Source organism: Eucyclogobius newberryi, unplaced genomic scaffold (assembly GCF_026437365.1).
Source record: "Eucyclogobius newberryi isolate DKJ021-1_F unplaced genomic scaffold, fEucNew1.0.hap1 SCAF_5, whole genome shotgun sequence".
NCBI lineage: Eukaryota > Metazoa > Chordata > Actinopteri > Gobiiformes > Gobiidae > Eucyclogobius > Eucyclogobius newberryi.
In genome coordinates this window covers 34,451,749-34,462,318 of record NW_027316167.1, presented here as the reverse complement: position 1 = coordinate 34,462,318, position 10,570 = coordinate 34,451,749, and the positions used below count along the sequence as shown (strand labels likewise).

General features: G+C 40.9%; 1 protein-coding gene and 3 non-coding genes across 4 annotated transcripts; all 4 read left to right on the top strand.

Annotated features, from left to right (window-relative positions):
* Window positions 1-4,508: 4,508 nt before the first annotated feature.
* Window positions 4,509-8,156, top strand: rpl12 (ribosomal protein L12). Its single transcript, XM_072465281.1, has 6 exons — window positions 4,509-4,662; window positions 5,907-5,980; window positions 6,424-6,522; window positions 7,207-7,288; window positions 7,357-7,443; window positions 8,010-8,156. The coding sequence occupies exons 1-6, from the start codon at window positions 4,626-4,628 to the stop codon at window positions 8,126-8,128; spliced, it is 498 nt and encodes a 165-aa protein (XP_072321382.1). The 5' UTR covers window positions 4,509-4,625; the 3' UTR covers window positions 8,129-8,156.
* LOC140381780 (small nucleolar RNA SNORA65) lies at window positions 6,015-6,137 on the top strand. The gene has a single exon (XR_011931271.1). It is a non-coding gene; the product is annotated as a small nucleolar RNA SNORA65 (small nucleolar RNA).
* LOC140381781 (small nucleolar RNA SNORA65) lies at window positions 6,724-6,846 on the top strand. The gene has a single exon (XR_011931272.1). It is a non-coding gene; the product is annotated as a small nucleolar RNA SNORA65 (small nucleolar RNA).
* Window positions 7,761-7,883, top strand: LOC140381782 (small nucleolar RNA SNORA65). The gene has a single exon (XR_011931273.1). It is a non-coding gene; the product is annotated as a small nucleolar RNA SNORA65 (small nucleolar RNA).
* Window positions 8,157-10,570: the final 2,414 nt, after the last annotated feature.

Below are 10,570 nucleotides of genomic sequence, written 5' to 3'. Positions count from 1 at the left end.
GTTACACGGTGCATATTTAAGTTACAATCTCCGTAGTTATCAGCTTTAAAACATGTTAATATATTCTGTGGTTTCAATATGACAATTGTTGCTTTGTTATTTTGTCCTTTTCCCCTGAGTGTCAGTTCCACCTCTGTGTTGACCCTGTTGTTCATGGTCCATGTGACGTGCACTTCTGACCCACCGACTCCCCCTGGTGTTCTAGTCCTGAAGCAGGTCTGAGTCAGTCCCGTTTCTCAGGTAAAAAAACAATTGACAGTGTACAGTGTGTAATAGGTAAAAACACTGTCCAGACCCACTACAGTCATCGAGCCTGGAGACACTTTCACTCTGCACTCCCACTCCTGTCTCCAAACACTGTGTCGGTGGCAAAACGGATCAAGCATTGACTTTATTCTTTATCTTGGAGATTTTTTATGTTTTTTTTTCCGATCCAGGCCAGTTTTTTTTGTACAGGACATTTTATAAACTAGAGAGTTTTGTAAGTTCTGCACATACTAGGAATACAAAACAAACATTTAGCTCTAAAATTGAACAACATACAGTTATAGATAACTAAAATCAAACAAATAAAAGACTGCAGAGGAGCACACAACTCACGCAGAGGTAAAAGAGAATAAAAGACATTGTTTCATGATATTAACATTTCAAACTTGATTTTAAAACTAAAAATAGGTTCAGTATTTGATACTGATATTTAGACCAAAATTATATCTTACAATTCAATTCAATTCAATTTATTTTTGCAACGCCCAAAATCACAACAGTTGCCTCTGAGGACTTAATTTGAAACACTGAAAAATAGTTCTTTATTTGCAGTGTTTACTAGATGTGATAAAGCTCCGGCTCATTTTTGTGACGCATCATTCAGTGTTGCTTAAACCTGTCAGGAGCGTCACATGGTCGATACAATACTCTCTCAACATCTCTTAATTTCAATACAAAGGAATAACCTCAATTCTCGATACTGATTTCAATACACAATAATTAGAAAGTGATCTTTTTAGATCAAGGTTTCAGATATAGACAGTTTTAACCCAAGTCGGTGTAATCCCTCCAGGAGGGATAAATATAGTTGTTTCTGGACAGCGTTTAGAAAAACAAGACTTTTCGACTTTCATACAAGAACATTCTCAATCTGTGGATCTGATCTGAGAACTGAAGTATCTCCTTCTCTGAGTAAGCCCTTCCCACTGGGCGGAGTCTACTGATAGTAGCCTTTCTTATTTCTGTATTTGTTTGTACTGTTTTAAGTTTCCCCTTAAAACAACCTTCTTTGTTTACCCTAACAACCTGTGATGGGAAATTGCACACTTATTCTTACGTGGCCGCAGCACCCGCATCACTGATGAGTATCTGATTAACATCAGAATGACCAGGGCTGATGCATCATCCCTTCAAAATAATGTCTGTTTTTCATATCTATATATACTATAATAGTACTCTCTTTCTGTTTTCCATATGGTCCTATTTCTGATGAAGCTCAAGATTACTGTTCAGTAAAGGTCACATTGTGTCCCGTTTATGTTTTTTTTTTTTTTAGAATCCAACTCCAGATCCTGGTCTAGTCTTGTTCTGGACTTTAACTGGAGGTTTTTACCTTTAGAGCATGTTTTCAGTTCTTGTGGGAAACCAGAGGAAACACCAAACTGTGGGACATTCCTGGAAAAGCAATAACATTTCCATGAATTAACTGATGTATAACCCCCCAAAAACGTTATGCAATACGCCTTCAAATTTACCCCAAACCCTAACCCACTTTTCATCCAAAAGGGGGCGTGGCCGTAGCACTTGCCTAAAAGTACCCGTTTGACCAGAAACATCTACTTACAGTAAGAATTAAAGCAGTGAATAGTTTGTGCAATGACGCCGCCGCCCCCCGGCCGGCGCCGTACCGCGTTTCCACAAAGGAGGAACTCATGAAACTGCAGAGAACAGTCGTCTTACCCGGAGATCGTCACGTTATCCCGTCGCAATACTGACCTAACCTAATACTGATGTGCAATTCTGTCGTATGTGCAATTACTGTGAAATTCATGTGCAATTCATGTGCAATTACTGTGAAATTCATGTGCAATCTATGTGCTGTCGTGACACATATTCATGTGCAATTACTGTCGGGATCACATGCAATGGTATTTATGTATTTATTTGTCTATGGGAGTTTTTATTTATTTATAGGAGATCTTCTACTGAAAGTGTTTTTCAGACTTCCTATAAGTGATCTGTTCTTCTGGATCTACCTCTGTATCTACCTGCGTTGCACCAATGAAATTTCCCCATGTGGGACAATAAAGGAATATCTTATCTTATTATCTTATCTTATGAAGCCGAGATTACAAGTGAATACACTGAGTCAAATGCATCTGTAAACCCTGAGCTCTCGTGATATCTCACGCATATATATATGCTAGCTTCTCGTCCTTCATTCTTTGGTTCCCTTTTGCGATGCCGCTGCAACGTCCCAAAACCGGGTTCATCCGACACCATCGCCATAAACCACCAGAACCGAACTCCACGTCGTCAACATGCCTCCCAAATTCAATCCCAACAAGATAAGATTGGTACGTTTCAAGCGGCAAAGCAAGGTTTTAATAAAAGATCTTCTCCTCAGCCGGAGTGGATCTGAAATGATTATGCAATTATTTAAGAATGTAATAGTAGTTCAGCGTGAAGTTTTAATTGTTGCAGTGATGGTGTGTAAATAGTGTTCTATTATGTTTATTTGGCTCTTGGGTTGGATGAGGAAAGTGGATGGTTTGACATCGACCACGTGTGCTAAGTGTAACGATGCTAACCTCAGCGGTAGCGTGCGTTAGCCGTGGAGCTGGCGTTAGCATGTTAGCCGGCCGCTTCAGTACTAGGGCCGACTCAGAATGTCCTATTTAGTCCTGAAGCCCATTATTAGTCCGTCTCGTTAGGTTCAAGGTTTCAGCTAACAGACGCAAACATGGCAACGAGCATTCCAGTGCCCGAGGAAATGAAGTTAACCGGTGATATTGCTAACAACTGGGACAATTTCAGGACAGATTTTGATGACTATTTTTTGGCCTCGGGTGAACCGATAAAGACAAAAAAGACAAGCTGCAACATTGAGGCGTGTAATGGGAAGCTAATGCCGCCATGTCTACAAGCACAACTTGACCCTGTCAGCGGAGCAACAGGAGGACGTGAAGGCTAATCTGGATGCCCTGGCTCTCCAGGGCATCCAGATTAGCAGAGCTACTTTGAGCCCAAAATAAATGTCATATTTTGAAAGATACGTGTTTGGAAAATGCCAACAAGACAAAGGTGAGCCTATAGATTCATTTGAAACAAAATTGAGAGAGATGTGACAATGGTGAACTAAGAGAGGAGCTAATACGGGACAGGCATGTCCTAGGCATTAGCGATGAGAGCGTGCGGCGGAGCCTGTTATAGAAAAAGATCTCACATTGACGTCTGCCATTGACATTTGAAGAGCAGCTGAAATGACTGACAAGAAGTTAAAATTGATGTCCCAGGACCGGCCACTTGAAAGTGTTCATGTCACAAACAGGCGTCAGCAGCGGCCATTGCAGTGCACAGACGACGAAGCTTGTAAATACTGGACTCAGGAGCAACTTGCAATGTGAAGAGCATTAAAGATGAGAAAAAACTGCCGCCCAGTAAAGCCAGGCTCCTTCTGTATTCTGGGGAAACGCTGAACTCCATCAGCATTATTTTGAACAGAGTGTGTGGTGCAGGGCAAGAGACATATGCTAGACCGCAAAAACCCTGGACGCCCAGGATGCGCGTCCACATAGACTTTGAATGTAAACTGGACGCTTTGACTTATGAAGGTTAAAGGCTCTGAAAAGTTTATTCGGCATGATGTAAGCCCTTTAAGCTGCCTTTTGAAGTATCTGGTTCTTCATCTGCCTCGAAGAACTGGTTCTCCTCCTGAGTGGGTCCAGCTCCACTGTCTACCTCTCGCCCGCCTGTCCGTCTGAGGGAGTTGGATCTCTCCTTCACTGTGGAACTCCTCCAGGTTTCTACTTTTTCTCAAGGAGATTTTGTAGTTTTTCCTGGCTGAGAAGGAGGGTCCAAGGACAAGGGACATTTGTCTAAGGACACGAGATGCTGGGACTTTACTAAGTCCCAATGAAGATTGTTTCAACTGTTTTTCACTGTCGCCCCTCGAGGCAACTGCTGTTGTGATTTTGGGCGAAACACAAATAAATTGAATTGAATCTGTGTCAACGGAAGCAGCATGAACTCTTTGCAGGGCTCAGAGTACCAGTGTTGTATAATGGTTATTCAAGAGCGCTCCATTATATGAACTGTTTACTTTTCTTAGTCATCCGTTTTTTTATTATCATTGGTATTTCACCATTGTGGGACAAATAAAGATGATCTTATTTATAATAAGCTATGAAGCTATGAAGCCGAGATTACAAGTGAATACACCATGGATGGAATACACTGAGTCAAATGCGTCCGTAAACCCTGAGCTCTCGCGATATCTCCCGCGTATATATACTGACTTCTCGGGCTTCATTCTTTCTTTCCCTTTTAGAGGTGACGGTGCAACAGTATTCGGTCGTCCCGATACCGGGTTCATCCGACACCATCACCATAAACCAGCAGAACTCCACATCGTCAACATGCCTCCCAAATTCGATCCCAACGAGATTAAGATTGGTACGTTTCAAGCGGCAAAGAAAGGTTTTAATAAAAGATCTTCTCCGCAGCCGCCAAGATGGAGTCGCTTTGAGCAGATTCGCGATTCTGTGTCGACCTGATGGTAATACTGGTTCAGCGTGATGTTTTCATTGTTAGTGACGGACGTGTTAATGGTGTTTTATTATTTGGCTCTTGGGTTGGATGAGGAAAGTTGATGGTTTGACATCGACCACGTGTGCTAACTGAAGATGCTAACCTCAGCGGTAGCGTGCGTTAGCCGTGGAGCTGGTGTTGGCATGTTAGCCGGCCGCTACAGCCGACTCGGAATGTCCCATTTAGTGCCAAAGCTCATTAGTCGGTCTCGGCAGGTTCTATCTTTTTAAATCATTTTTATCATATTTTTTATCATTTTATTGATGATTGCAGTGTTTCTATCACATTATTTGGGGTTTAACATATTTATAGACTATTAATCTTAAGGGACACAGGCCAAGGAATTCATGTTTGCTAGTTATCTGCATTTGACCCATCCTTCAAAGCTGCTGGGTCGTCTCTTCAGTAGCAGGGGTCCAGGGCCCAGCTCAACATCTGTGTGCTCGACTGGTCAGGACTGTAGCTGGAGGATTTTGCCTGTTCATGTCTTGGGATGGAGAAGCCTGAATGGAATATGTTGGCCTTTCTGCCATCTACAACGTGAACCTTTTTATGTTTGACAAAGACATGTTGGGGACTCCAGTGATGGTCTGTCTGGAAGTGTTCTGAAACTTCCGGACTGACTTAAGAACCCTAACATGACTTTATATTTTATTATTATTATATATATTATAGTTATTGGTGTTGATTGTATTATCAATAGCACTAGTTTGTGAAGTGGGACATGTACCCTTTGAACTTAAAGTCATACATACAAAGTGTTAACACATAATGCAGTAGATGTTTGTTGGGAGTGAAATGTATTGAAGTGAGTCCAAAGTGCATGAAATAAGGAAAAAATAAATGACCATCTCCGCTTCTAAAACCTCACCATCTATTCATAACAGGGTTTTATCTTAAATGAGCACTTTGAACCAAACCCTACCAGTAAGACAATTCTAACCCAGAAAAGTTCCAATTATACATTTTACTTAGCCGTTCATTCCCATAATTATGCTTTTTGGAATTTGCAGCAGGGTTTATTTGGGGCATGAACGTCTCACGGCTGCATCGGCGTTTGATCGTTTATTATAATAAAATAATTAATAGACCCTGTGTCTTTGTTTCAGTGTACATGAGGTGCACAGGAGGAGAAGTCGGCGCCACCTCAGCCCTGGCCCCTAAAATCGGTCCCCTGGGTCTGGTCGGTATCTCTCTGGTGTTTTGGTACTCAGCCTCCCGCCACTACTCCTGTCTGCTGTGACAGAGTGTAATCCAGTGGAGGCTCAGAGAAACCCGGCTTTAGGAAACAGAGCTGTTCAAACGATGGACCGCTCTGTGCCGTAAAGACCGGAACATTCACAAAATGTTCACCGCAATTGGATAAAATCATGCTCAATGGGGTATTTTTAATGCATCTCCCATGCAACTGGAGGTTGGGAATATGGATATGGAGACCAGGCATGTTTGGAAAAAAATACATCTAGTTACTTTATTCAGTCAATAACTTTAAATTATAATTTTTAAATGAGAGTATAAAGTGATATTTCTGCACTCGTCATAGATGGACATTTTGTCTTTTTGCCTTTCTCTTTGGATCCTGCAGTTCAAGGTATTGACTTCTAACCAGATTAATTTGTTTTTTAGTCTCCCAAAAAAGTTGGTGACGACATTGCCAAAGCGACCGGTGACTGGAAAGGCCTGAGGATCACGGTGAAGCTGACCATCCAGAACAGACAGGCAGCTGTAAGTCGGACTCGCCTCTAGTCCTCTTTTCAGTCAGTTTGGGCCTGTCCCAGTGACTGCACTCTGACCGACAAACGTGCTGAATAGTACTTACAATTTCATTGTCTTGGAATCATAAATGTACAATATTGACTTTAGTCAACGCTTTAATAATTGTTGGCCCCTAACGTTTGGCCCTTGGCGTACAGTCACGCTTAGCCTCCCGCCACTACTCCTGTCTGCTGTGACTGAGTGTAATCCAGTGGAGGCTCAGAGGAACCCGGCTTTAGGAAACAGGGCTGTTCAAACGATGGACCGCTCTGTGCCGTAAAGACCGGAACATGCACCAAAGAAGCTCTAAAAGAGTTTTTAAAAACTTTAATTTTATTCCTTAGAGCTACATTTTCCCTAAATTGATTAACCTGAGCTAGACAACCCTGAATTTGGTCAAATTTTGTTTTGGGATAGTTTTTGCAAAATCTAATACTGAATTTGAGCTCCAAATTTTACAACAGTCACAAAACCTTAACATTTTGTGCTTCTGTTTGCGTTATAGCTCTTTGATACTGAAGTGTTTCGTTCTGCCACTTTTCGCTGCTCAAAGAATTCTCCTGCTTTAGTCTTATTGCATCTAAAGTCATAAAGTAGTTTAAATGTGTAGTGAGAGGCTGTATCACATCTAATCTTTGCGTTTCTTGACTCCAGGTTGAGGTCGTTCCCTCTGCTTCAGCTCTGATCATCAAAGCCCTGAAGGAACCTCCTCGTGACAGGAAGAAGGTCAAGAACAGTGAGTGTCCAGAGTTGAGACTACGGTTCCCTTTAACTCGTCTGAACCTGAATCTCTTCTTCCCCCAGTCAAACACAGCGGCAGCGTGACCTTCGACGAGATCGTGGGCATCGCTCGCGTCATGAGGCACCGCTCCATTGCCAGAGAACTGTCCGGTAAATATCATGTCACAACATTCACTCTAAGCACAAGCTCCGGAGCAGATGAACCAGATGAGAAGAGGGGATTGTCGTTTTGCGTTTTATTACAATCTTAGCCGCTGCGAAATAAGTCTAATTAGACCTGTGGTTGCATTGCAAAACTTCCCGGTCGACCCGGAACATCACATTTTAATATCTCACTGGGCACCTGCGGCTTATTGACGTATGTAAATGTCATTGGCCCGGCTCTCGCCCTGAATTAATCAAGTTTATAGATCAGGTAGTGTGCTTGTTCATGGCCTTAAACTGACTCGCGTTTAAAAAGTGAGCCTCCCGCCACTACTCCTGTCTGCTGTGACTGAGTGTAATCCAGTGGAGGCTCAGAGGAACCCGGCTTTAGGAAACAGAGCTGTTCAAACGATGGACCGCTCTGTGCCGTAAAGACCGGAACATTTAAACTAAATAATAAAACTGAATAATCTAAAGTGAAAGAGTAAGACCTGTGGTTATGTGTCACAATCAAATAACTGAGTATTCTTGTTTTTGACTCGTACACTGTGGTAAACTGAACTCTGTTCCAGGCACCATTAAGGAGATCCTGGGCACGTCTCAGTCTGTCGGCTGCACCATCGATGGTCGTCCTCCACACGACGTCATCGACGACATCAACAGCGGAAAGATCGAGTGCCCCGCCGAGTAACAGAAAATAAAACTTTGTATGAACTCTAGTGTTTGGTTCGTCCTTGGTGTTTTTAAAACTAAAATGTATATATATATATATATATATCTCTATCTCTATCTCTATCTCTATCTCTATATATATATATATATATATATATATATATATATATATATATATATATATATATCTCTATCTCTATCTCTATCTCTATCTCTATCTCTATCTCTATCTCTATCTCTATCTCTATCTCTATCTCTATCTCTATCTCTATCTCTATCTCTATCTCTATCTCTATCTCTATCTCTATCTCTATCTCTATCTCTATCTCTATCTCTATCTCTATCTCTCAATGATTAAAACCGGGTGTCCGTTTTTGAACCTTGAAGTACAAGCAACGTTTCACCTGTTACCGAAGTGGCACAAAGTAAAAAAGTATTTGGAAACACTATTGAGTAACCTTAAAAACCAATTTTATTTTTGGCTGAAATTGTTCCCCTATTTTTTTTTAATGTGAGATTACTATAAATTGGGTAGACCAACTGGCCCTAAGAACTAGTGGCTTTCTGCCAAGTCCGCCCAAACAACCAAAGTAGTACAATGGAGAACTCCTGGACAAATGAGGGATTACACCAAAAAGCAGTACTTACTGTAAAATTGGAAAAATTCAAGAATGTTCATTATTACAAGGCTAGACTTGTGTCTAATAAGTGAAATCAATCATAAAATCTGCCAGGGCATAATTTTTGCAATTCTTATCCAAAGAACATGCATGCCAGTTTGAGGAACTGGTCTAAGGCTAAAGTGCAACTTTAAATTGAACATTAATTTGTCCTGCAAAGGCGACATTTAAGAAACGTGTGATCATAAATCAAGGTAAATAACTTATTTGTAAAAGGCTAAAACAAGTGTGTGTTAAGCGGCGTGTGGACAGAAGCGGTGATTTGATTCAACGTTAAAGCGTCACATGTTCAGCCTGAAAGCAGCTACACCTCCAGAGCAGACAGGGTGTCCCGCAGCGGGCGACGGTCCTGGTCAGTCTAGAGCACAGTCCAGGACCTTCTGTCCCCATCCTGAGTAGAGCACTGTCCAGGACCTTTTGTCCTCATCCTGAATCTAGAGCACTGTCCAGGACATTTTGTCCTCATCCTGAATCTAGAACTCTGTCCTCTCACCGAGCATAGACCTTTTCCAGCTTCTCCCTCCGTGATGCTGCTCCACACGAGCTGATGCTACGAGAGTCATAGAAGGTCCTCAGAGTGGTCCCTCACTCCTACAGACCTGAGAGTCCTCAGGAGCAGTCTGTGTTGAGTCCAGTTTGTCTGAATAAGAATATTGAAGGACTTATCATAAATAATATTGAAACAAAAATATCAATGTATGCAGATGATACAAATTTTCTCATTTGCCCAAAACCTCATTGTTTAATAACTCTTATAGAACTTTTGGAAAACTTTTCACTCCACTCTGGACTAAACCTTAATTATAACAAGTGTAAAATGCTTAGGATTGGTAGTTTAAAAGGAACAATTAACTAATAAAAGTGGACGCATGGACCAGTAAATGTACTTGGTGTTGTTATCCCAGAGAACCTTGAAGATCTATGTGTAGTAAATGATATTGATAAATTTAGAAGGATTGACAAGATTTTTCAGTTATGGAAAGGAAAATCAGTGACTCTTTATGGAAAAGTGACTATTTGTATACTTGTTTATGTCACTACCATCTCCATTACAACATTTCTTTAAAACCTTTGAACAGAAGATCTTTGATTTTATTTGGGATGGCAAGCCAGAAAAGATCAAAAGAGGGGTTTTGTGCAACGATTATAATCATGGAGGCTTAAAACTGCTCAATGTAGAGGCTTTATGTTTGTCCTTAAAGGCATCATTTATTCCTAAGGCTAATTTCAACACTGAGTGGTATTCAAGTACTTTGTTGGAAAAAAGTCACATTCTGTGTAAAGAAGAACTACATCCATTTAGTTTAGTTTAGTTTAGTTTAGTTCAGTTTATTAAGATCCCCATTAGCTCCTGCAAACCAGTTGCTATTCTTCCTGGGGTCTCCTCAAATTCATTGCATACATTTCTTTATATACTCCACAGACACACTCACACCCCTAAACAAACGCAAACCCATTCTTACAACTGATGTCCTCCCATTTTACATATGTGAACAAATTAATGAGAAATGCCTCCAGATTTGTAAAAGAAGCCATGCATTCATGGTGGTGCTTCCAATTTCATAAACCAGAAAAAAGACATGAAATTCTGCAACAGATTAATTGGTTGAATTCCAATATTATAATAGAAGGAATGCCTTTCCTTTTGGAAAAAATGCTTGAAAAAATGCTTGAAAAAAGTATTATTTTTGTAAATGATCTAATAAATGAGAGTGGAAAGGTCATGGAATATAATGAATTTAAAGACCTGTGTGATGATGTTTGTTCATGTTACTCATATA